Source organism: Sapajus apella, unplaced genomic scaffold, assembly GCF_009761245.1.
Source record: "Sapajus apella isolate SASKATOON/1434 unplaced genomic scaffold, GSC_monkey_1.0 scaffold3, whole genome shotgun sequence".
Lineage (NCBI taxonomy): Eukaryota > Metazoa > Chordata > Mammalia > Primates > Cebidae > Sapajus > Sapajus apella.
The window spans coordinates 63,486,142-63,513,099 of NW_022436943.1; the positions used below are offsets into that span (position 1 = coordinate 63,486,142).

Consider the following 26,958-nt stretch of genomic DNA (forward strand, 5'->3'; position numbering starts at 1 on the left):
GTGAATGAAATAAATGCTTGAGCTTTCCGTTTTTCATACAGCATACACAGATGTCCTGAATGGAAAGATGAGTGCCAACTGGGAATTGAAGAGCAATGCAGCCAAAGACAGCCAATCAGAAAGAACACATTCTCGGCTGGGCACAGTGGCTCATGCCTGTAATCCCAGCACTTTGGGAGGCTGAGGTGGGGGGAATCACCTTAGGTCTGGAGTTTGAGACCAGTCTGGCCAACATGGTGAAATCTCTACTAAAAATATAAAAGTTAGCTGGGCGTGGTGGTACGTGCCTGTAGTCCCAGCTACTAGAGAGGCTGAGGCAGGAGAATCACTTGAACCCAGCAGTGAGCCAAGATTGTGCCACTGCACTTCAGCCTGGGTGACAGAGTAAGACCCTGTCTTAAGAAAATAAGAAGAAAAAAAAAAGAATAGATTCTCCTCTTGTTGCTGCTACTGAATGGAGTAAAATCCTCTTGTTGCCCCCTTACGGAATATTCTAGATCTAAAGACAGTGTATCAAAGATAAAACTGGCTAGGTACAGTGGCTCATATTTGTAATCCAGTACTATGGGAGACCAAGGTGGGAGGATTGCTTGACTCTAAGAATTTGAGACCGCAAAAGCAGCATAGTGGGACCTTGTCTCTACTAAAAAAAAAAAAAAACAAATAAAAATAAAAATTAGCTAGGTGTAGTGGCCTGCCATAGTCCCAGCTACTCAGGAGGCTGAGGTTGGTAGATGGTTGCTGTGAGCTATGACTGTGTCACTGCATGTGAGCCTGGGTGACAGTGAGGCCCAGTCTCAACCACCACCACCACCACCGAAGATAAAATTATGCAACTTTTATTTAAAATCTTATATAAATGGATCACGGAAATAAAGAATGTTTGGGGCACTCTGACTATTTTCCCCACCGGTATGCAGTTTTTCTTTTAAAAAAAAATGTAATTGTAACTAATGTACAATAAAGTACAAAAATCCTGAGTGTAAAGCTCAACATATTTTTATTTATGTGCACACCCACATAGCACACCACTCAGATCAAGACACCTCAGCAGGCAATCCAGCATACCCTGCCCAGCTGATACCTACCCCAGACTCCCCAAAGGGACCACTGCTCTGACTTCTCGCCCCATGGACTGTTCCTGCCTGTTTCTGAATTTCATATAAAAGGACTGCAGAATATGAACTCTTCTGTGTCTGACATCTTTTGTGAACATTATGTCAGTAAGTGGGAATCTGTCCTTTTTTATTGTTGTGTAGTATTTCATTGAATGAATATTTATCCATTCTGATATTAACAGGCAAGTAGGTAGGTTATTTCCAGTTCCTGGATACCACAAATAAATGTTGTTATGAACATTCTTTTATGTATGGGTACATGCTCATAATTCTGTTAAGTATTACCAGAAGAGGAACTGTTGGGCTGCAGGTAAAAGGGACATTCTCACCAGGAGCAGATGAGAGTTTTGGTTACCTCACAGCCAGTGAAGGCCTTGTTCTAGGTTGTGGGGACACATCAATAAACAGTTGAGCCTCATGTTGATATAGCTCTAGAAAACTTCAAATTTAAAGCTTATAGCTCAGTCTTTTCTCCTTTCACTATACTGTATTGCTTTCAAATCTGGAATCTGGTATGAGGGGAAAAACAAGAGAGCTGTGACTTTGCTGCATAGCAGAAGTAGGACAGCAGTCTGGCTTCAGACAAGACAGCCTCTCGCCACTTCTCGCTAGTTCCCCATCTCAGCATTTAGTTTTCATTCAGACTGACTGGATCTGCTGTGTGAGGGAAAAATACTCACATATTTCTTTCTCAAAACACAAAGCAGGCTTTATACAGATAGGGCTTTCTCATTTAAAATTAAAATTCTGTTTTTAGCATAGTACCACATTAGGAAATCATTGTGCACACAGTAATAAAAAGTAAGTTGCAAAGTTACTCTATTTTTAAGCAATGCCCAATAGGAAAGAAAGCCCAATAGGAAAGAAAGCCCTTTCAACCAATTGAGGCTCTAACTAAGGCCGCCAGCACTCTCTGGCACTTGCTTTCTAAGACAGCTTTCATAAGGTATATTTGCAGGCACAGAACTGTCAGAAAGGACAGTATCTGACCTGGGAACAAGAGAAGGGAGAATGAGGCCAGGTGTGGTGGCTGACACCTGTAATCCCAACATTTTGTGAAGTTGAGGTGGGAGAATGGCTTGAGCCCAGGAGCTTGAAACCAGCCTGGACAACACAGTGAGACCCTATCTCTATAAAAAAATACAAAATGAGCCACGCCTGGTGGCATATGCCCGTAGTCGCAGCTACTCAGGAAGGAGGCTGAAGCAGGAGAATGGCTTGAGCCCAGGAGGTTGAGGAAGCAGTGAACTAGGACTGCGGCACTGTACTCCAGCCAGGGCCATAGAGTAAGACTTTGTCTAAATTTAAAAAAAAAAAAGGGGGTGGGGAGCTTGGTATAGTACAGAGTATCTGCTGTGGGACCATGAGACCTTGGGCAAGAGTACCTGGGCTACCGCCATAAAATACATTCTGTGCAGGGCTGTTCAGATTATGAAGAGATCCAGAGGAGAGACTCCTTACCCACTGTAGTACACAAAAAGTAACAGAAATGACTTGCAATAGTAACCGTAAGAAATGATGTGATCTCTGAAAACACAAGGGATTCAACAGACATCTGTTTTGATCTAAAATTTGGGTAATACTACTGAGAAAGCAAGTTCATTTTTCAAATGAGAACATAGCTCATCTAACAGGGTGCAGAACTGACCTTACTGAATTAAATGGCAGGACCAGAGCAGTAGGCCTGGGTAGGCCTGGGAATGAACCAGTTTACGAAGATGAAAACAGAAGATAAGCATCTTTAGACATTTTTTACAGCAATTAGAAACCATAATGTTTGGACTGTCAAAAAAGGCTGGCTTATATTTTTATGTCTTTTTCTAGTCAATTATTTTTAAGTTTTATAAGAATATTGGTCTCTAATGGTTTAAAAACTGCATGGCCCTTCCATGCAGTTTGAGAAGCCCTGTACTGGAAAGCTCCTTGGTCTAAGAGGACTGATAGACTTCTGATACACAGCTTCAACAACGCACTGATTAACCTAAAAGTAGGTGCCTCAGCCTGGCCTGGTAGCTGCAAGGACACAGACCAATAGCTTTGGGCCTAGCTCATGCCAGAGGGCAAGACACAGAAACAAGCTTGTAAATAGCAGACACCATGGAAACCCAACAGTAATCTTTACATATACGCAGCATAAAAAGGACCACAACGAGATATAATTATCAGTGTTAGAGTCTCTTCACCAAATGAAGGACCGTAAAGCATGTGTGTGCATATCCAGAGACCTATCTGCCACCATCACCACTCAACAGTGTCACGAGAGCTTCTACATCCAACACACACTACCTTCCAACTGACAGATGGTCAGGGTGGTCCTCATGCTACACCTGCAACAGGTGTTATTTTCAGTGTGCTAAGCTTTCCATGTAGATGTCTAAAAATCTGAATCTCCAGCCCAGACCACCTCCTCTGGGCTCTATGCCCTATACAGCTGCCTCCTCTGTATTCCCATTTGCATATCCAAAATGTCCAAACCTGGCATGATCATGTTTCCCTGACATAAACTCCTCCTTCTGACTTCTGTTTCATTTGGTGGCACAATGTTACTTTTGGTGACACCAATGCTATGATTCCTGTCCTGGATTCTTCCTTCCTCTTGACTTCCTATACCAATTCACCAAATCTTGTGTTTTAAGTCTGTCTTCTCTGCTCCCCCCTACTTTGCCTCTTCTAGCTCAGACCCTCCTGTCACGTATTTGAATGACCACTCAACTTCCTAACAGATCTCTGCATTTCCTATCTTGCCCTCTGAGCCATCAGTCAGCAAGTCAAGGCCAAGGTGATCTTTTTTTTTTTTTCTTTTCCGGAGTCTCACTCTGTTGTTGTCCAGGCTGGAGTGCAGTGACACAATCTCAGCTCACTGCAACCTCTGCCTCTTGCGTTCAAGCAATTCTCCTGCTGCAGTCTCCTGAGTAGCTGGGATTACAGGCGTGAGCCACTGCACTTGGCCTAAGGTGATCTTTCTAAGATGCCATCTGCTTCAAATCTTGAAAAGCATTGCCAGGCCTAAGATCAGAGAGTGACTTTGGTACCAGATGTCTCAAAATCAACTGGGGTGCTTGTTATCACTCTAGGTCCTTGGCCTCTCCAGAGCTACTGCTGTTCTCTAGTCCCAGGGAACTGAGTTTTAAAAGGTCCCCTGTGACTTTTATGTACATTAAATTTTAATTTATTCATGCATCTACTTCCCCCGGGTTTGTGCATTACTTGTTTTTATTTTTCATTCAACAAACATTTAGATGTTTAACACTGTATGGTGGTACGTTCACTGGCTCAATAAATATTGCTTTGGTCACATCCAGCTACAGGAAGTTCTTAGAATACAGTCTTTTGAGAGGGAGTCTCGCTTTGTCACCCAGGCTGGAGTGCAGTGGCATGATCTCGGCTTACAATAATCTCTGCCTGCCGGGCTCAAGTGATTCTCCTGCCTCAGCCTCCTAAGTAGCTGGGATTAGAGGCATGCTAGGTTTGTATTTTTACTATAGATTGGGTTTCACCATGTTGGCCAGGCTGGTCTGGAACTCCTGACCTCAGATGATCCATCTGCCTCAGCCTCCTCAAGTACTGGGATTACAGGTGTGAGCCACCTGTCTGGTCAGAACAGTGTTTTTTTTGTTTGTTTGTCTATCATTCATATATATTTCTGTTCCTTTGTATGTATGTATGTCTTGTAATTTTTTTGTTGGAGATTAGACATTTTAGATAATATACTGCAGGAATTCTGGGTACTTGATCCTCCTCCCTTTAGGACTTATTATTTGCTTGCTTGCTTATTTATGTATTTATCTTTTTTTGCTGCAGGGTCTTGCTATGTTGCCCAGGCTAGTCTCAAACCTCTAGGCTCAAGCGATCCCCCTGCCTCAACCTTCTGAGTAGCTGAGATTACAGTCACTGTGTCTGAATGGAATATAGCCTTTTGACCCCATGACATTACCTAAATTCCAATTTCTCTTTTAAGCCTTGCTCAAATGCTATCTATACTCTGCTGCCTCCCCCAAGTCCCCCCAGTGACACACAGGGTCCTCCTCTCTACCTGATGTTCTACTTTGTCAGAGCAACATCACAGCAGTGACATTCCACAACATTTGGCAGCAAACCCTTTGTCCAAATGCAGTCATATGCAGGACCGAAATACAAGAACTCTAATTTGGAGAATTTATAACATCTACTTTTCAAAATACAAATCAATGCTATCTGGTGAAAGAGGGTATCTGGAAAAAAAAAAAAAAAAAAGATTTAAAATGTATGGCTAGAGAACAGTAGATATGTTCTTAGAATAGATATAATATCCAAATTAACTCACTCAGATTAGTGGCAGTAAATAATAACAAATTTTTTCCCCCCAGACAGAGTCTTACTCTGTCACCCAGGCTGGAGTGCAGTGGTGCAATCTCAGCTCAATGCAACCACTGCTTGCTGGGTTGAAGCAATTCTCAAGTCTCAATCTCCTGAGTAGCTGCCCAGCTAATTTTTGTTTTTGTTTTTTTGAGACAGAGTTTTGCTCTGTTGCCTAGGCTGGAGTGCAGTGTGCCATCTTGGCTCACTGCAACCTCTGCCTCCTGGGTTCAAGTAATTCTTCTGCCTCAGCCTTCTTAGTAGCTGGGATTACAGGCATGTACTACCACACCTGGCTAATTTTTGTATTTTTAGTAGACACGAGATTTTGCCATGTTGGCCAGGCTGGTCTCGAACTTCTGAACTCAGGAGATGAGCTGGCTTCTGCCTCCTGAAGTGCTGGGATTACAGGCATGAGCCACTGTACCCGGCCTAATTTTTTTTTTTTTTTTAAGTAGAGACAGGGTTTCACCATGTTGGCTAGGCTGGTCTCAAACTCAGGGCCTCAAATGATCCATCCACCTTGGCCTCCCAAAGTGCTGAGATGAACTGCAGGCATGACTGACTGTGCCAGGTCAAAAATTACTTTTTTTTTTTTTTTTTGCCATTTGTCTCACAATCTCAAGATTTGCTCTAATTTAGAAGAAAAGTTTTACCCTATGCTTGCAAAATTCTAAATTAGTTAAATTTAACACAAAGTTGGTGTGAGTGAATGTTTAACGATGCAAAGCATGAGAGACCAGGTAAAGTTACTGGCTCAAAATTACGAATCCTGGCTTCTTTCAGCCATAATTCGATTGAGGCAACTATAGGAAAACTGAAAGAGCTATTCAGGGTTCAAGGAGAGTGGGGAATGGCTTCTCACAGTCCTTACTTCTGAGGCTGATGGAATAGAAGTGCGGACAGCAGGGGCCGTGAAGTCTAAAAGGACCTTTGTATCAAGTAACATACAGAGATTGCTCTGTCCCACCACTTCCTCTCTGTCCCCAAGGGACTTCTGAAGGGTTTTTCAATAAGGTTGCCTGAAGAAAGATATTTCTCATGTGTATCACATCCGGGAGGAAGTTCACATCACTCATAAATGCCAGGAAGGCAAATCTTAGCTGTCGTGTTACACAGCCTGCAGTGGCAAGATGTAATAGTTTCTGTATGTAAGCTGACACTGAAACAGGAGCCGTTTCTGGTCAAACAATGCGGTAATGCAAAAACCAAACAAATGCTCACATTTCTGAGCCCGTAATGACTATTAAAATTTTAGAGAAATTTATCCCTGAAAGATAATTTAAAAAGCAAATAACCCATTATTGCAAGTTTTGTTTTTTTTTTCTTAAAAAGACAGAGTCTTGCTCTGCGGCCCAGGGGCTCTCTGGGTCTCTATTTCCTGATCTGCTAAAATGAAGATAATAAAGGGACTGGTCCACATTCCTTGATCCTCATTTCCAAAATCTAAAAAGTGCTAAAAATGTTAACTGTGTTTTTTTTGTTTGTTTGTTTTGTGAGACAGAGTCTCTCTCTGTCATCGCCCAGGCTGCAGTGCAGTGGTGCAATCTCGGCTCACTGCAACCTCCACCTCCTGTGTTTAAGAAATTCTCTACCTCAGCCTCCCAAACACATGAGATTACAGACGTGTGCCAGCACACTCGGGTCATTTTTGTATTTTTAGTAGAGATGGGGTTTCACCATCTTGACCAGTCTGGTCTTGAACTTCTGATCTCGTGAGCCACCCGCCTCGGCCTTCCAAAGTGCTGGGATTAAAGAATGTGCTTCATGTTTGAAAAAAACTAATGTGGTAGTAAAACCTGAACAGATGAGGCATTTTATAATCTTTATTTAACTGTTAATGTGATTATTTCCATTTTGCTATAGAAACCCTAGTGATTTTAACTCTGGGATGCTATTAGAGTCTTAAATAGTGTATAATGTTCAGCATATTACACTAACATTTTAGTATTTTAAAAATACTGAATTCTGAAACACACCTGGCCCTTAAGGGTTTCGGATGCAGGATTTTGGATCTGTCATAGTGCAGTGGCACAATCGTAGCTTACCGTAATCTAGAACTCCTGGACTCAAACAATCCTCCTGTCTTAGTCTCCCAAGTATCTGGGACTACATGTGTAAGCCACAATGTTTGGCTAATTTTTATTTTTTTGTAGAGACAGGGTATTGCTATGTTGCCCGTGATGGTCTTGAACTCCAGTGATCCTCCTGCCTTGGCCTCCCAAAGCGTTGGGATTACAGGCATGAGCCACCACATCCAGCTATATTATTGCATGTTTTTTATTTTTTTTGAGATAGCATTTTGCTCTTGTTGCCCTGGCTGGAGTGCAGTGGTGTAATCTCGGCTCACTTCAACCTCTGCCTCCTGGTTCAAGTGATTCTCCTGCCTCAGTCTCCCAAACAGCTGGGATTACAGGCACACTCATTATCCCCAGCTACTTTTTGTGTTTTTAGTAGAGACAGGGTTTCACCATGTTTGCCAGGCTAGTCTTGAACTCCTGACCTCAGGTGATCTGCCTGCCTCAACCTCCCAAAGTGCTGGGATCACAGGTGTGAGCCACTGTGGCCTGGCCTATTGCAAGTTTTAAGGAGTAGCTGTAAAACTAGCTCTCCTTCCTTGAAAGATACCATTTTGCAATAATTCGCAATATAGTAGACTGTAAAAGGGTCTAAAAAGTTGAAGAAGCCTTTCTGAAACACAATTACCAGAAATCTTTCCTCTTTTTCCAGCCAGCGCTGATCTTCTTCCATTTCCTGTTGCTGTCGGATTAGCCGCTCTTCCATCAGGTGGGTTGGCAACACTTGCCCCATCCCTCGCAGGTCCAATGCTGTAGAGTCCTGAAAGAAGAGTGGAAAACAGCATGTCCAGTCTCCTAAGTCTGTTCCTATGCTCCCACACTGTTTTATGTGTCATTCAAGAAAAGATAAGCAAAACAGCAAGTGTGGTGGAAATAGGATCTCTCACAGTGTGCTTGCGGGGGTAACTTTTCTAGAGGGTGCGATTTAATGTGTGTCAAGCATCTTTAAAAAGTATACAACCCTTTAGCTCACAGATTCACTTGTAGGGGTCTATTTTGAAGAAATAACACAAGATATGTGCAAAGAATACGTTGTTACCTATATTAAAAAGTAGAAACAATCCGGAAGTAACAGAAGGCTGAAATATGATACATGTTACAGAGTATCAAATATTACATAGAAGAACAGGAATCAGCAGACTATAGATACTCTTTCGTTCAAATCATTAATTTTTTTTTCTTTTTAATGAGATGGGGGTCTTGCTATGTTGCCCAGGCTGGTCTCAAACTCCTGGGTTCAAGTTAGCCTCTTACCTCAGACTCCTGAGCAGATGGAACTATGGGCATCTGTTACTGTACCCAGTTCAAAATTTTAAAATCTAGGAGTAGTTCTTGGTTTTATCAGGAAAATTTCGTAAAAATTAACATGGTCCAAAGAACTGAATGCTCTGTCTTCCATGTATGCTGATTATATTCAACTTAGGGATCTGTCTTTCAAGTAAATGAACTAATGATTTTAGCATTGCTCCTTGGGTATTTCTTTTAGTTAATAAAAAGTTCATGAAACCAGGAACCATTTGAGTAGATGGGGTATCCTGGCCTTTGAATTAAGTCATTAAAATTGGGCTGGGTGTCGTGGCTCATGCTTGTAATCCCAGCACTTTGGGAGGCTGAGGCGGGCAGATCACTTGAGGTCAGGAGTTCAAGATCAGCCTGGCCAACATGGTAAAACCCCATCTCTACCTAAAAACACAAAAATTAGCTGGGCGTGGTGACTCCTGACTATAATCCCAGCTGCTTGGGAGGCTGAGGCAGGAGAATTGCTGAACCTGGGAGGTGGAGGTTGCAGTGAGCTCTGATCGTGTCACTGTAGTTGAGCCTGGGCAACAGAGTAAGACTCTGTCTCAAAAAAAAAAAAAAAAAGTCATTAAAATCAATAAATCTTAGGATTTAGAAATAAAAGGTGCCTTAAGCCATGCTTTATTACCTTTTTTTCTTCTTGAGACAGGCTCTTGCTCTGTTCCCCAGCCTGGAGCACAGTGGCAAGATCGTGGCAAGATCATGGCTCACTGCAGCCTCGACCTCCTAAGCTCAAAAGATCCTCTTACTCCAGCCTCCTGAGTAGCTAGGACTACAGGCATATACCACCATACATGGCTAATTTTCTATTTTTTGTAAAGACAGGGTGTCACTGTGTTGCCCAGGCTGGTCTCAAACTCTTGGGCTCAAGCAATCCTCCTACCTCAGCCTCCTAAAGTACCCAGCTTTGCCATGTTTTATAAGTTAACAAACTGAAGCCCAAGACACCTGATTTACCTCCACATTGGGCTGCCACACTGATATCTCCTGAGGTCTATGATTCCATGAATCTGCTTGGTCCAAAAGAGATGCCTGACCTGGATAGATGCTGCCAGCCATAGCTGTTATTCCATGTGAACCAGGGTAGCCAGAGACCTGTGAATGAGTTAGGAGGCAAGGTAATGTTCGACTATAACATCTGTACAGTTCTGCTTCACACACAAAGGAAACTAAGATTGCAGAGAATACTGTGGTAGGCAGAATTACAGCCTCCCACAAAGATACCCATGTTCTAAGCCCTTGAACATGTGAATGTTTCCTCACATGGCAAAAGAGATTTTGCAGATGTGGCAAGGATCTTGGGATGGGAGGGTATCCAGGATATCTGAGTGACTTCGATGTCATTACAAGGCTCCTTAAAAGTGTAAGAGGGAAGCATAAGAGGAGAGAGGGATATGGGATCACTGAAGAATGGTTAGAGAGAGTTAATTCTGCTGGCTCGGAACGTGGAGCAAGGGGACCATGAAGCAAGGCAAGCAGGTGGCCTACAGAAGCTGATAAGGCAAGGAAATAGACTCTCAACTAAAGTCTCAAGAAAGGAGATTTGTTATGGCTGAATTAGAGAGCTAATGCAAATATATACTAGACAATAAGAAATTGTTTCTTTGGAATTTCACACTTACTGAAATAACGAGGGCAGATCATTCCTGGATGCAAAAGCAATAGGAAGCCACAAAAATGGCTGTGCCATGCTATCCGATAGAAATCCCCTTTCCTGCCCAACCAACCAGTACCCCCCAACATGAATAACAACAACAACGACAACAACAACAGCAAACACACACACCAAAAACTCCCAAATGTTTGTTCTCTAATGAACTAGGAGCTGATGGTAGGACAAGTTGTACCTTTTAAGTCCTAAGTTCTAACAATGATGACTAAGGCAGAGAGAAGACATTCAGTTGGACACAGAGAAAAATTTCAAGGCAGAGGGAAAATAAGAAGAGTTTCTTTACATGGTTCCCTCTCTCAATAAGGAGAAAGATAGAGAACAGACTCGGTACTAATTTCCACACCTCATAAGGCTAGTGTTACATTGTTGGAGGTTGTCAGTTAATTTTTTAGTGAGATAAAGCACAGCCAAAACTGTATTTCCAAATATCAACACATCTTTCAACAAAGGTTTTGTACATTTATTAGGTCTCTATGCATTAATTTATTCCAAAATTCCATATGGACAATATGGAATTAAAGAATTTTCAAGTAAGATATACAGTTAGTTCTTACAGTTTGAATGAAAATATCTTAATAAAAACTGCTACTAAATGCAAAATGCTACATCATGAGTTTTGGTGAAAAGGGACATATTATTGCTAGAAAATATTTAGGAATTTTCACAACAAGGAGCTTTAAAATGGTCTAAGGCAGTTTTCTACATAATACTAACCATGTAAAAGGATCTCTTTAGGTTAAACATGAAGTAACATAGCTGGTCTCATTTACAAGACAGGAAAATTTGGTCTTGGGAGCGGTTAATCATACATGAGTTCAATGAAAAAAAAACTCTTTTACTTAATTCTCTATTCACTCATTACTACACCGTTAAGTCCTAAGTTCTTTTTTTTTTTTTGAGACGGAGTTTCACTCTTGTTACCCAGGCTGGGGTGCAATGGCGGGATCTCGGCTCACCGCAACCTCCGCTTCCTGGGTTCGGGCAATTTTTCTGCCTCAGCCTCCTCAGTAGCTGGGATTATAGGCACGCGCCACCATGCCCAGCTAATGTTTTGTATTTTTAGTAGAGATGGGGTTTCACCATGTTGACCAGGATGGTCTCGATCTCTTGACCTCGTGATCCACCCGCCTCGGCCTCCCAAAGTGCTGGGATTACAGGCTTGAGCCACCGCGCCCGGCCAGTCCTAAGTTCTTAAAGTACTGTTCTAAGCACTTAAAGTAGAGACAAGTCCCCACTCTCAGGGGCTTCCACTGCATTGGTGACAGCCAGCCAGCAACAAACATACACATTAGAGTTTCAAATCTTGACAGTGCCATAGACCAAGCCTGCTAGGACACAAAGAAAACTGTCTCTCTGCTAACAGTCTGTCTCATTAAGCAGGTGCTGTCATGTTTTGTCTCAACAATGCTGGTATTCAATTCCCACTCAAGGCCAATTCACTTTCCATATCAGCCAGGCACAGGCTCAGGGGCTGTTCCCCTGGGGCCCATTTGCTTGTTTGCCAGAGCTCAGGGTCTCTTAGCAATCACAGAGATGGGTTTTCTTTCTTTAAGCCACTACATATCTCCCATTGCTCTGACCCTTGTGCTGGGCCAGGGTTCTCACTTCTTCACTTATAGAACTGGTAGTAATCAAAACTGACACAGGGCCCTGTGAGCCCCTACCGTGAGAAAAGAGAGTACTGTACCTTACTTGTCTTCATATTCCCAGTATATAGAATAGTAATAGGCAGAAAGTAGATGAACATTCAGTGCCACCCTGCTGAATGAACGGACAGGTGCCCTAGAAAACTCAAATAATTCACTCCTCTGCCAGGCAAGTGGCCATCTCAGAACAGTGTCTCCCAAAACATAAGTCTGAGTCACCTGCCTCAGAATCCACTGAGGAAGAGGTGTTAATTTAAACCATGCTCTCAACAACTCTGTGAAGCAGATAGGAAAGGCAAGTACTGACACCCTCATTAGGACCTTGATTCCTAGACATTACAATGAGAAAAAAAAAGCTAAGCCTTAAAAAACACACTGTATATGACCTATTTATATAAAATTCTAGAACAGACTGAAGCTCTGATACTAGAAGTGAGAAGAGCAGTTGCTCCTGGGGCAGGAGGTGCCTGATGGGAAGGGGCACAAAGGAACAGCCAGAGTCAGATACTGTGCATCCTGAAGTGGGGATGGGATGCACTGGGGTATCTATCTGTTGGAACAAAGACCAGTGCATTGTAAGGTAAACCGCAGTAAAAGTTAATTACCTTTTTCTCAAAAACAAATGAATTGTTTACTTTGTGTCAGGTCCTTTTCTTTCAAGGATAATTTTTTTCTAGTTTGTACAGGGTGTTTGTCTATAAATCTAACACTTTTCACACTTGTCTGTATAGTATTTCATCTGGTTTCTGTAAATTTTGAATTTTATTCTTGCCTTCCAGAAAAACTGTCCAGTTCAGTATTACCTCTAAAGAGTATGTGCCCACTGGCTTCATCTTGTCCTTTGCCATAGCAAGTCGATGAAAAAGCACCTAAGAACGGCAGCAGGGCCTGGCCCTGCCCACTTGAAGACAGAGTAAAAAACAAATGCCTTCTGCGTGGGGTGTTAAGATAACATTCACTCAGTGATTACCGTAACCACTTTCTCAGCTTTCTATCAGCCAAATCATACTCATAAGTACACAAATAAGAATATGCACAATGTACTTCTCTAGCACAAAAGTGCTAAATAATCAAATGACACATTTTTTCTCTGTAAAGACTGGCATACCTGGTAATGATTGGCTTGCACCATGTGCTGTGGGCTGGGATAAAATCCTTCGCTGGATCTCGGACTAGGATAACCTGGTCTGCTGGGCTGTAAAATCAACAGAGCATCACATGAATGAACCTTTGATTTTGGTAAACCTGTGCTTTATAAATAGAAAAACATTATTTTTCTAATAGCGCTTAGTTGAAAAGAATGATTAAAAGGTGCTAAGACATTTCAATGGGGAAGGAACAGTTTTTTCAACAAACGATGCTGGGGCAACTGGATAGCTACATGTGAAAAACTGGTTTGACCTCTTCCTCCCAACACACACAAAAATTAACTCAAAATGGATTACGGATCTAAATGAAAAGTTAAAAACTCTAAGATTATTAGAAGAAAACACAAGAGTAAATCTTGGGCAAGGTGTGGAAGCTCATGCCTGTAATCCCAGCACTTTAGAAGGCTGAGGCAGGCGGATCACTTCAGGCCAGGAGTTTAAAATCAGTCAGGCCAATCTGTTGGGAATGTAAAATGGTGCAGTCACTATGGAGGACAGTATGGCTATTCCTTAAAAATTAAACATAGAACTAGCATATGATCCAGCAATTCTACTTTCAGGTATATATAACAGAGAAATAAAAATATATATCCACACAAAAACATGTACACCAGCTACTCAGGAGGCCAAAGTGGGAGGGTCACTTGAGCCCAGGAATTAGAGGTCAGCCTGGGCAACACAGTGAGACTGTGTCTTTAAAAAAAAAAATAAATAAACACAAACCTGTACATGAATGTTCTTAACAGCATTATTCATAATAGCTAAAAAGGGGGAATAGTCCACGTCCATCAACTGATAAATGAATAAACAAAATGCTGTGAATCTATAAAAGGAATATAATTTATACTCAAAGGGAATGAAGTACTGGCACATGCTACAACATGGATGAACTTTCGAAACATTCTAAGTGAAAAAAGCCAGTCACAAAGCACAACATATGATTTCATTAATGAAATATCTAGAATAGGAAAGATATCATTCACATAGACAAGGACATAAGCAAGTACATAAGTGGTTGCCAGGGGTTGGAAGGAGGAGGAAATAGAGGAAGATTGCTAATGGGTACAGGGTTTCATTTTGAGGGTGATAAATATGTGCTAGGCCAGGCATTATGGCTCACACCTGTAATCCTAGCACTTTAGGAGGGTGAGGTGGGTGGATCACTTGAGCCCAGGAGTCTGAGACTGGCCTGGACAGTGAGACATCGTCTCTACTAAAAACAAAAGTCCTAAAATTGACTGTGGTGATGGTTGCACAACTCTGAATATACTAAGAAACATTGAATTGTACTTCATTCATTTATTTGAGACAGTGTCTTGCTCTGTTGCATAGGCTGGAGTGCAGTGTACAATCCTGGCTCACTGCAACCACTGCTTCCTAGGTAGTGAGCGACTCTTGTGCCTCAGCCTCTCAAGTAGCTGGGATTACAGGCATTTGTCACCTCACCAGAATAATTTTTGTATTTACAGTAGAGACAGGGTTTCGCCACATTGGCCAGGCTGGTCTCGAACTCCTGGCCGTAAATGATCCGCCTGCCACGACCCCCCAAAGTGTTGGGATTATAGGCATGAGCCACTGCACCCAGCCGAACTGCACACTTTCAATGGATAAACTGTATGGTATGTAAATTGTATCGAAATAAAGCTATTGAAGTATCATTAATAACAAAATGGGATACTGAATATTCTGAGCCTGAGGGACCCAAATGCTCTCTGTCCAGTAGTCTGCGACCTGGAGAGAATGCATTTGTGTTCTATTGTTTGGCTAATTCCTGGTTGTGTGACTGTGGTCAAGTGACGCAACTGGCTGGCTTCTAGTTCCTCATGCATAAGACGGGGGGTGAGCTAGAGGATCTCTAAAGTCACTTCCAGGTCTTAAACTCTCATTTTGTTTGTGGGACAAATGAATTCAAAGTTCACAGTGAAAGAACAATTTAGTCTGAAACAGAAGGCTGAAAGAAGTCAATAAATTCTAAACCTTGGGGGATTTAACAAGGTGGAAGCCCGTTATTCTCTAGCTAAATTAAGTCCAGAATTGAAGGAGATGGATTTAAGTCTTAACAAGCTTAGGAAAGAAAACGGTGTAGTGCCTGTGTGTCTCTCCCACAGTGCTGGGTGAACACACACTTTGCTCTAGTTAGGTCCAGAGCATGTTCTGGTCTCTAAAATCAGTCTCATTTTCCCCACAGCTTTGCTTATGCTGTCCCCCTGCCTGGAATGTCTCCTCCATCCATCTGTAGAACACTTCTGATCCTTTCAGTCAATTAGATGTTACTTCATGCAGCAGCTCCTCATTTTGCCAGTGTAACATAAATATATGTCCCCTGCTCTCCTAAGGAGGCCTTTTTCAAACCCAACCTTGGGTTGCAGGTACTTCTGCGCTTGCTCTAGCCCTGCTATTGTAAGCCATTACATTCCTGAGGGTGAAAAACCCTTCCTTTTCGTTTCAAACAGTGCTCCGGATAGTCTACTCTAAACATAACTAAATAAGAACATGAATTCCCCCAAAGACGCCACAAACAGGAAAAGGGTATAAAGGGAACATTCTAGGTTTTTCTCTACTCTGTGTGCTAGGGTGGCAATTTTCCAAAGTGTGTTCTGCAAAGTGGTTTTGTTAAAAGAGGTTTTTTTTTAAAAAAAGAGTCTGGCTACCTTTGTACTTGTTTTAAAGATATGTGTTAGTATGTAAGCATTAATAATGGTTGCAGGGGAAAGGGTTTCCTGAATTGAATGGTCTTAGAGTCCAAGAATGGAAGGAGGCAGAGCCGGGAACTGGAACAATAAACAGAGCTGACAGTTGCCCAGTGATGCACTCCTGATAAATTCAGGGGAAAAAAAAAGAGTTGCAATTTACTCTGTATTCTGTCTGTACTAAACTATGTCCTTCACATACAATTGGATAATTTTGATCACCACATTGCTATGAAATAATATTATAACTCCTATTTTACAGAGTCTCAGATTAATTGGGCAATCTAAATAGGGGCATATGGGTGGTAATGGTAAAACTGCCTGACTCCAAAATCTGCTGTGCCAAGATGCTATTTTATGACAAGCGTACTTCTGACTCAGCAAATAAAAAGGAACATACAAAACAAACAGATCAGAGAATGGCAAAAGCAATGTAAAACATCTCACAGTGATGCAAAGTCTTAACTGGGTAGCAAATAACACAAGGTTCCATTTCAAAATAAAAAACAACAGGTAAAAAGTTGAAAATACGTCTCATGATAGACAAAATATTTGCACAAAGGACACCACAAAATCAAATGTTGCTAACCAACAGCCGTGGAGAGTGCAAATGTATTGGTAAAACAGCTCTGCTTCTGTTCTCTACAAATCGTAAGTTAGTATGGTGGTTAAGAGAATGCCAGTGTTCACAGTTAGGGTGCTTCAGCTCTCTGTGCCTCCCTACTGTCAATAACAAAAGGAGTACAATAACCAGCAGCTGCCTCCTGGAGCTGCCATAAAGATTAAATACATTAATGTATGTCAAGATCTTTGAAAATGGCTTTCATACAAGTCCAAAAGTGTCACCTGCTAGCAAGTACTGTGAGTTAGCAGAGTAATGACACTTCCTCCTCCAAGAGAGAAACTTGGATTTTAAAAAAGCAAAATAATGGCACAGGGAATTTTTGCTGAAATTCTCCCAAGTGAGGAAGGAGAGAAAGGAAGGCACTGGTATTCTAAACTAGAGGTCCTCAACTGGATGGCACTGCTCCTTCAGAAGCATTTAGAGTACAGTCAGCCCTCCCTATCCGCAGGCCCAGCATCCATGGACTCAAACAACTGCAGACTGAAAATATACAGGGGAAAAAAAAAAAAACCAAAAACAATAATACAAACAAAAAGATAAGTGTAACTATGTAAGCTTGGTGCAGTGGCTCAAATCTGTAATCTCAGCACTTTGGGAGGTTGAGGGGGGTAGATCGCTTTGAGCTCAGGAGTTTGAGACCAGCCTGGGCAACATGGTAAAACCCTGTCTCTACAAAAAATGTAAAAATTAGCTGGGGAATGGTGGCTCACACCTGTAGTCCGATCTACTTGGGAGGCAGAGGCTAAAGAATCACTTAAGCCCAGAAAGCGGGGGTTGCAGTGGCCTGAGGTTGCACCACTGCACCACAGCCTGGGCGACAGAGCGAGACCATGTCTCCAAAGATAAATAAATAAATACACACACACACACACACATATATATTATATAAATGTGTATATTTATATATATGAAACAATGTAGCATTTACGTTTTATTAGTTATTATAAGTAATCTGAAGTACACTGGAAGATGGGCTGGGCATGATGGTTCAAGCCTGTAATCCCAGAACTTTGTGATGCCAAGTGCCAAGGTGGGTGGATGAACTGAGGTCAGGAGTTTGAGACCAGCCTGACTAACATGGTGAAACCCCGTCTTTACTAAAAATACAAAACAATTAGTCAGGCATGGTGGCAGACGCCTATAATCCCAGCTACTTGGGAGACTGAGACATGAGAATCGCTTGAACCCAGGAGACGGAGGTTGCAGTGAGCCGAGATCACACAACCGCACTTCAGCCTGGGCAACAAAGTGAGACTCCATTTCAAAAACAGAATATGCCAACAACAACAAAAAACTAAAGTATACTGGAAGATGTATGTAGGTTATATGCAATACTGGGCTATTTTATATGAAGAATTTATGCGTCTGTGGATTTTGATCTCCATCCCTTGCAGATATTAAGGGACAACTATATTAGTGAGGGTGCCTTCCATGATTGCACAACTGGTATTAACTGGTAGATGTCAGCAGGTGAGATTTCTGGCAATGAGGGGACAGGCCTGAACAACAGGATTTGTTTCATATCCTGCAGGGACTTCTTTTTGTTTTGAGACAGTCATGCTCTGTCGCCTAGGCTGGTGTGCAATGGCACAATCTCAGCTCACTGCAACCTCTGCCTCCCACGTTTGAGTGATTCTCGTGCCTCAGCCTCCCAGGTAGCTGGGATTACAGGCATGTGCAGTCAAATCCGGCTAATACTTTTATTTTTTGAGATGGGGTCTCGTTCTGTTACCCAGGTTACAGTGCAGTGGCACGACGTTGGCTCGCTGCTACCTCTGCCTCCTGAGTTTAAGTGACTCTTGTGCCTCAGCCTCCAGAATAGCTGGGATTACAGATGTGCACCACCACGTCCAGCTGATTTTCGTACTTTTAGTAGAGATGGGGTTTTGCCATGTTGCCCAGGCTGGTCTTGAACTCCTGGCCTCAAGTGATCCACTCGTGTTGGCCTCCCAAAGTGCTAGGATTAAAGGCCCGAGCCACCACGCCCAGCTCCCACAAGACTTTCTACTGTCTCTCTCTACTGTATGTAAGTAAAATAACAGCAACAATACAATCCCTGCTGCTTGAACACAGAATGAATTCCACTTTACATATTAACACACATGACACTTTGTATAGTTTATGAAGCACTGAACTCTCCAGAACAGCAATTACCGTGTATACTGATGGGCAATTTTATTTCATTTAAACTTTACCGATATTTTCTTACCATTCTAGAAAAACACCAAGACCAATGAAACTCCTATCAGTTAAAGCTGTGGGGTCTGCTAGTCACTGCTATATTCATGGTGAGTCCACAAACAGGTGTAAGGATCTGGCTATGCAACCATGTCTCCCAATGTCACCAGACCTGAGTGCTTTATACATGCATGCATAATGTTATAAAAATTGACTTTCCTTTTATTTCTCCTGTGCAGTTAGGTCTCCAAACACTAGCGTTCCTACATTGATATTTTGAAATTGGTAAGTCATTCTATTACCTATGTATTTTATTTCAGGATTAGTAAACAAGACATTATAAAATCATTTTTCATAAAAATGCTGTGATTGGTTTGATTAGGGCTGAAGAACAATGTTCTGGGGCAGTTATTCTGAAACATTTCATTTTCAGGACCCCTTTACACTCTTAAAGATTACTGAGGACTCTGAGAATTTTTGTTTATTTGGAATATAACTACCAACACTCATACTGTTAGAAATTAAAACAGATACTAAAAAGTATTCATTAATTCACTTAAAAATAATCTAATCACATATTAAAAAAACACCTACTTTCTCAAAACCAAACAAACCAGACTGAGAAGGACACATGTCCATCTACATTTATGTAAATCGCTTTAATGTTAGGCTTTAATGAAGGCAGAAGGTTCTCATATCTGTTTCTGCAGTCTGTTGTCATGTTCTGTTTTGTTGCAGTATATGCGGGAAAAAAGGAACATCATACAGCTGTACAACTGAAAAAGGGAGGAGTATTTCAGCATACTGTGGGCACAATTGTGGTACTGTTTTTTGATTCGACACCAACATGCAAGTAGTAGCTTCTTAAAGATGAGTTGCGATGTGGAATTTTAAAGTGGTATCATCTGTTACATTAAAATCCATAGAGTTAAGCGGGGAAAAAAGGGAAAAGATCTATTACTTTATCTTGTACTTTCAATAGACCTTCTACTCGTGTGATTTTGTAACCTCTGTGTAGGTTATTTGGAAGATACTGATTTACTGTGTTATACAGATCCTCCCAAGTCAACACATTTCAGTAAACAACATACACTTTTTTAAAAAAAATCATGTTAATATCATCCTGAGCTTACTACAACAGTCTAAGAATTTAGAATGCTGCCAAGATCACAATGGTAAGTTTTTCAAAATTCGAATTTTAGCTTGAAAACTCAAATATCACTGACAACAAATAGTTGTTTTCCTGGAAGTGACAGCCTCACTTCTTTCTCTTCTGAGAAAATATCTACCAAATATGCAACTCTGAACAGTATGTCTGCCAGCTGTTGTTTCAAATAAAGATGGTCCTCCATGAAAAAAAGTGTTTAGTCCAGCTTGCAACTCAACTGCACAGTGCCTTCCTCAAGACAGACATTATGTGTAGCAGTAGGGCCAACAGGTCCTTCCCGTGTCATCACGTTGGATGCTTTTCACTGCTTCATCAAGGCCATTCTTCTGCAAAATGGCTTTTTTTTTTTTTTTTGAGACAAATTTTCACTCTTGTTGCCCAGGCTGGAATGCAATGGTACAATCTTGGCTCACCGCAACCTCCGCCTCCCGGGTTCAAGCAAGTATCCTGTCTCAGCCTCCCGAGTAGCTGGGATTACATGTGTGCACCACCACGCCCTGCTAATTTTGTGGTTTTAGTAGAGATGTGGTTTCTCCATGTTGGTCAGCCTGGTCTCGAACTCCTGACCTCAGGTGATCCACCTTCCTCAGCCTCCTAAAGTGCTGTAATTACAGGCATGAGCCACTATGCCTGGCCAGAAAATGGCATTCTTTTTCTTTTTGTGTGAGCACAGGGGTGAAGAACACAGTGATGACCAGTATAGTTTCATGCCACTGTGCTGATTTGTGTTAAGATGTCCGAAGTTCTATCAGTAAAAATGTCAACATACCGGAAAAGGCAAATAACATCTTTTTTTTTTTTTTGAGACAGAGTCTTGCTCTGTCTACCAGGCTTGAGTGCAATGGCATGATCTCAGCTCAGTGCAACCTCTGCCTCCAGGGTTCAAGTGATTCTTGTGCCTCAGCCTCCTGAGTAGCTGAGACTGCAAGTGCAGGCAACACCATGCTCAGCTAATTTTTGTATTTTAGTTGAAACGGGGTTTTGCCATGTTAGCCAGGCTGGTCTCAAACTCCTGGCCTCAAGTGATCCACCTGCCTCGAGCAAATAACACCTTCACATTATCAGCAGATGAGTTCTGATATCACGGACCTTTGAAATGGTCATGGGGACCTGCAGAGGTACAAGGACTACACTGTGAGAATGGCTGTTCTAAGGTACTTTTCCCTGAGGCTCTCCATTGATCCAATGGGAATCTTCAGGAGAGCAACAGGCACAGATGGAAATGAGCATTTAATGGGGCACTCCTATGCAGGGCTTGTCTCAGGCAAAGTTCTCTAAAGATTATTGTTATATGAAAAAATTGGTATTAAGTATGATGAAGCGATCCATACATATTAATAATTAGCTTTGTGGTTATAATGCTTTTACTATATTCAGTAAGTATAAATAAGCTTTAAAAATTTTAAAATTATGTTTTTTGAGACAAGGCCTTGCTATTTTGTCCAGGCTGGAATGCAGAGGTGTAAATACAGCTCTCTGTGCAGCCTAGACCTCCTGAGCTCAAGTGATCTTCCTGCCTCAGCCCGCTGAGTAGCTAGGACTACAGGCACATGCCACTGCACTTGGCCAATTTTTTAAATTTTTTGTAAAGACAGAGTCTCATCCTGTTGCCCAGGCTGGTCTCAAACTCTGGGGCTCAAGTAATTTTCCTGCCTCAGTCTCCCAAATCACTGTGATTATAGGTGTGGGTCACCACACCCAGCCTGTAAGTAAACTTTTAATTTGAATCTGGATTGGGAAAGAGAAAGACATTTCACCTTATAAAATTAATTAAGCTACATTAAAATTTTTCATATTAGTGTTAATAACACAAAATTTACCTACCGAAGCCTGAGATCCTATCTGAATTTCAGAAATCTAAGTGGTTCTGGAGGCTGACATGAAGGGACTGTTTAAGCCCAGCAGCTCAAGAGAGCTCAGGCAACATAATGAGAACCCCATCTTTATTTAAAAAAAGAAAGGAAGGAAGAAATAAAAAAATATCTAAATAAAACGGCCGGGCATGGTGGCTCATGTCTGTAAACCCAGCACTTTGGGAGGCTGAGGTGGGAGGATCACCTGAGGTCACGAGTTTGAGACCAGCCTTGCCAACATGGTGAAGCCCTGTCTATACTAAAAATACAAAAATTAGCCAGGCATGGTGGTGGGTGCTTGTAATCCCAGCTACCCAGAAGGCTAAGGCAGGAGAATCCCTTGAACCCAGGAGGCGGAGGTTGTAGTAAGTTAAGACTGCACTACTGCACTGCAGCCTGGGCCACAGAGCAAGGTTCTGTTTTCAAAAAAAAAAAAAAAGAAATCTAACTTATTTTAATATATCACAGGCAGAATTATGAAAACTCACCAGAATCTACCTAATTCTCATTTCACCATTTCACAAAGTAGAGGAAGTGAGGAAATACTAACCTACCATCTTGGAAATCATGGACTCATTTCAGACGTGCCAAATACTGTGACCATAAAAGCAGAATTTGATTCTAAAGATAAACACTGAGAAGGCAAAAACTGCATATAGGACTTGATTCTGATTGGCATGGAAGTTCAACAGTTTACAAATTAATATTTGTTAATAATCATCAAGCATCTGTAATCTACACTACTTTAGATGATTTTTCTAGCCATTAAAACTTTTTTTATTTCTTGAGATACAGGCTGTTTGTTGCCCAAGCTGGAGTGTAGTGGTGCGATCTTGGCTCACTGCAGCCTCTGCCTCCCGGGTTCAAGCAATTATCCTGTCTCAGCCTCCTGAGTAGCTGGGATTACAGGTGCCTGCCACCATACCTGGCTGATTTTTTGTATTATCAGTAAAGACGGGGTTTTACCGTGTTGGTCAGGATGGTCTTGAACTTCTGACCTTAAGTCATCCACCCGCCTCGGCCTCCAAAAGTGCTGGGATTACAGGCGTGAGCCACCATGTCTGGCCGCCATTAAAACTTTTAATCTGGGGGTTGCAAATCTTTTCTTTACGGGAAAAAGAGTAAATGTTTTAAATTGTGTAGGCCATACTGTCTCTGTAACAACTATTCATTTATGCCTGTGTAGGGTGAAAGCAGCTGTGGATGATACACAAATAAATGGGTGTGTTCCAATAAAACTGTGTTTCAATAAAACTTTAACAAAAACACAGTGGCTATAGTTTCCTTAACTGTTTATTTAACAAACCTTTGTGTGAAGTGGAACAATCTGCTTATAGGAAAGAGTCTCAAAATATGTAATTTGAAAATATTAAAAAAAAAAATGTGAGGATATGTAAATTTTTAAGCCAAACTAATCTTTGTACTCTGAAACCAAAAAAGCAGCCAGGAAGCCTCATTATCGCTGCCCATTAACCTAATTTAGAAAATTAGTCGTATTCTAAAAATCTAATAGATTGGGATATAGAAAAATATATAGATGAAAAGAATTGACTTAATCCTGCAAGTTTTAGGAAGTGTTGCATTCTGTGGTGCTCATTACCAAACATGTGACTTTGCACTTAAGTGTACTAAATAAAGTGCTGTAAAGTGAATTATCTTCTAACATCTCCAAGAGGTAGGAAGTACAAACAGTCACTCTGCAAATGAGAAATGTGAGATTTGGAGTAGGTAGGTAACTTGCCCAGTCATCAGAGTGTAAATAGCAGACCCCCATGTGAATGAATCCGCTTGGATTCAAGGCCTGAGAAGTTAATGATGAGATTCTCCTGCCTCCCAGTACTGGACAATTCTGCAGTAGTTAGCAAATTTAAAAAAGGCAAACTTGTAAACAGAACATGGAGGGCCTCAGATGTGTGATGCGGGGTACATGTTTTTTCCTGTAGGTAACTAAGGATTTCCTGTTATTACGCTGGGAATGACAGAGAAACGTTCAGGTGTTCTCACTGCCTAGTTTAATGTAATATCCATCAGACAGGTATGTTTTTCTTCTTTGGGCCTCGGCCCTCCTCTCTGTAAAAGGGGCTGGTCTGAGGCACCCTCTGTCTCTCAACTTCTGCGTAATTGTGTTACTCACTTGTTTTCACTTTCAATGTATGTTTTACTGTTACGGAGTTCAAAATAATGACCAAGAAAAGTTTTCAGCCTTCAAGATGAAAAACACTGGTATAACATCTAAATAGTACTTTGTCTTACCAGATTTCTGAACACTTTTCATAAAGAAAATAAAGAATTGCCAAAGGTCCTTAACATATTTTTTTAACTAATCAAATATCAAATGGTGATAGTAACTACTAACTACAAAAATCCTATTATCTATTAACTTCCAGAAAAAAGACAGAATTAGAGTATTCATGGCAAGTAAACCCAGTGTGTGAAAATAGCATCCTGTCAAAAGCCAATGGTATATAAAGACTTATTAATCTAGGGAAAGCATTACTCTGTCTAAAATCCTCAGCCATAGCAAAGCCCAGCAACTGTTAAAGGCCTGGGCTGACCTCTCCCAGGCAGGAGGGGCACCAATAAAGGATCTGAACATAAGTGGGCAAGTAAGGTCTAGGGAAGCTGCTTGAAGATCTTACTGAAGAAACAAAGCAACTGCAATGTGCTTGCTTTCCCAACAAACAACCTAGTCACCAGCTACGGAAAGAAAAAGGCAAAACTGTGCATTGAGTTCTCAACAAAAGAATATGGTCAGGTAGAAACAGGCTCATTTTTAAACAAAGCAAAACGCAAAGCATCTGTGACCCAGCTTCGTATTTTAATCCAGACTTGATCATTAGGGAGATCTCTGACAACCAACAAAGGAAAAACCTCCTCCAAGTTAGGCAGCACGGGAAAAGCATTTTAAGATGACATCTAATCCAACTGCTCATAGCTTAAAACAGCCCCTACTTGAAATACAAGTGAGGTAAGTGAGTACACACGAGGGTAATACAAAGAGACGAGCAAACAAACAAACAAACAAAAATTGGTGTTATAACTATTACTCTTAGAATAACATGAAATTTTATATTCTCCTCATAGAAAACAGCTGCCTAATTGTAAATCTCAAAAGCAAGAGTAACCCCAAAGTTGGGGTGAGGACGGTAGCTACCTTGGGCGGCGCTTCATCAGACCCTCCGGAGTCCCAGGACACTGTGGCCTGTCTTCTGGACTCCATCCTCATGCGTTCTTCTTGCTGAGCCTTCTCTTCCTCCAGGATTGTGCTAGAGAGACAACACATTGTCTTAGGGGAGCTGACAATCAGAGTTAGCACACACTAGACCCCACCCTGAGTTATCTAAGGAATACCAGTTGGCCAACAGTAGATGATAACAATAAAGAAAGGATCCTATAGACAGGGGAAGGAAGGATCAGGTTTCTGACTCTTCATGAAATGATTCTAGAATAGCCTTGGTCCAAATGGGCAAGTCCATTTAAAGCACAGCCATAGGTAAGAAAAAGACAGCTGGTAAGAAGAAGAAGTTGCAGAAAATGAAGGACAGGCCAAGAAGAAATGTTTGCATGCCAAACATCTGCTATTCTTGAGCAGAACAGAATTACCCTGAGAAATCCCACGCAGCATTTATCAAGCATATACATGTCTGAGGACAGATTCTTTTCACACATAATGTGATCACGCCAGCAGTTACGTGACCAATTAGAAATCTGGCCAATAATCACCCTAAATTGCTAAATACAATCTTCCTATCGTTCAGCTTAACCAGTGCTTTAACTGATCAGGAAAATAAGGAAAAAAATGTGACAGTATTTACAAATGCTTCTGAAAATGCTACTTGCTTTAAGCTGGAAACCCCATAGTTGGTAACACTGCTACTTACCACTGCTTGACTACTCAGAAGCTATCTGAAGTCCCACATATGCTGCAGCCTCTGCAGTGACTGCTAGGCGGCTTCTTCATCTTGGCTGTTTGCCATCACATAAACCCCTCAGAATGCAGCCAAAGTGAGACTCTGCTAGTTTCCCATTCCACACAGAAGCCCCAGGGCTCAGCCGGCAGCAGGTCTTTGAAACCTTCGTCCTAACTATGGCAAACAGCTCTTCCTACATTCCTACAGCTCTAGAGTTCTAATAATGACGCTCATTCAAAGTTTCTGGTCTCCTGGTAGATAGTGTGCAGTAAACAACCACCCAGAATTACTCAGGAAAGAGTGACATCAGTGCACCAGACTCTTTCTAGTCTGGGAATTTGCTCAACTGTTTAAAAAGACATTCCTGCTTGGTTGGAGGCTAGTGTGTGCTGCTGTTTCTCACACAACTCAACTTACACAGTCACCTTCTGAGTCAGGAAAAGAGACAAAATTTATTTCGTAACTGCCCCAAGTCAGTGAACCATCACTACAGATGTTAAGACTTTTTTTACCCCCAAACAAAAGGGAGTGTCTGCCTCAAGAAATGATCACATCAGCATTTTACATAAAAGCTTTTAGTCAAAAGTCCTACTCCATTCTCAAGATACGGTTTTGGTTTCTTTCTTGCTCCGGTTAGGTGATCATGGCTCAGCAAACACCCCAAAACTTTTCATAGCATTTAAAAATTGTGCAGCAACCTTGACAAACAGACAAGATGCTCACTGGGTGCCAGAACTGTTGGGGAACCTGGTCCCATGTGCCAGGCCCAGGTGAGGCCAAGTAAGAGGTGCAGGGAAGTTTGGGGCCAGGTCTGGGGAAGGGGCACAGGGGTGCCGAGAGGGCCAATCTCTCTGCCCTGCCTCTCCAATCAGAAGAGCCCTCCCCTCAGCTGCTGGGAGGATTAAGGGAGATGGTGGCTGGTGAGAGCATCTGCTGTAAATAAATGTTAGTTGTCATCAATGGGTATTTCTAATGGCATTTATTTGAGGGCTGCTCATTCAGCAAGTATTTGGTAACTTGCTAAGGTGTTTGAGGTGCTTTGTCTAGGAGAAAACAAATGCTCAAAACCTTGAAACAGGGCCAGGCAAGTTGGCTTATGCCTGTAATCCCAGCACTCCGGGAAGCTGAGGTGGGAAGACTGCCTGAGCCCAGAAGTTCAAGACCAGTCTGAGCAATATAGCAAGATCCCATCTCTATAAAAGATTAAAAAAAAAAAAAAAAAAAAAAAAAAAAACAA

At 41.7% G+C, this 26,958-nt stretch overlaps 1 protein-coding gene across 40 annotated transcripts in view; it reads right to left on the reverse strand.

The window, feature by feature from the left end:
• PTK2 (protein tyrosine kinase 2) overlaps positions 1-26,958 on the reverse strand; it is a 344,711-nt gene that overhangs the window by 34,305 nt on the left and 283,448 nt on the right. For 37 of the 40 annotated variants that reach the window (XM_032247027.1, XM_032246903.1, XM_032247076.1 and 34 more), the window contains 4 exons: positions 24,965-25,076; positions 13,257-13,343; positions 9,788-9,925; positions 8,160-8,291 (listed from right to left, as the gene is read on the reverse strand). In XM_032247027.1, coding sequence (XP_032102918.1) covers positions 8,160-8,291; positions 9,788-9,925; positions 13,257-13,343; positions 24,965-25,076 — 469 coding nt within the window. Of the gene's footprint in view, positions 1-8,159; positions 8,292-9,787; positions 9,926-13,256; positions 13,344-24,964; positions 25,077-25,691; positions 26,810-26,958 lie in introns of those variants that run through there. The other 3 variants (XM_032247093.1, XM_032247083.1, XM_032246816.1) reach the window with 2 other exon arrangements.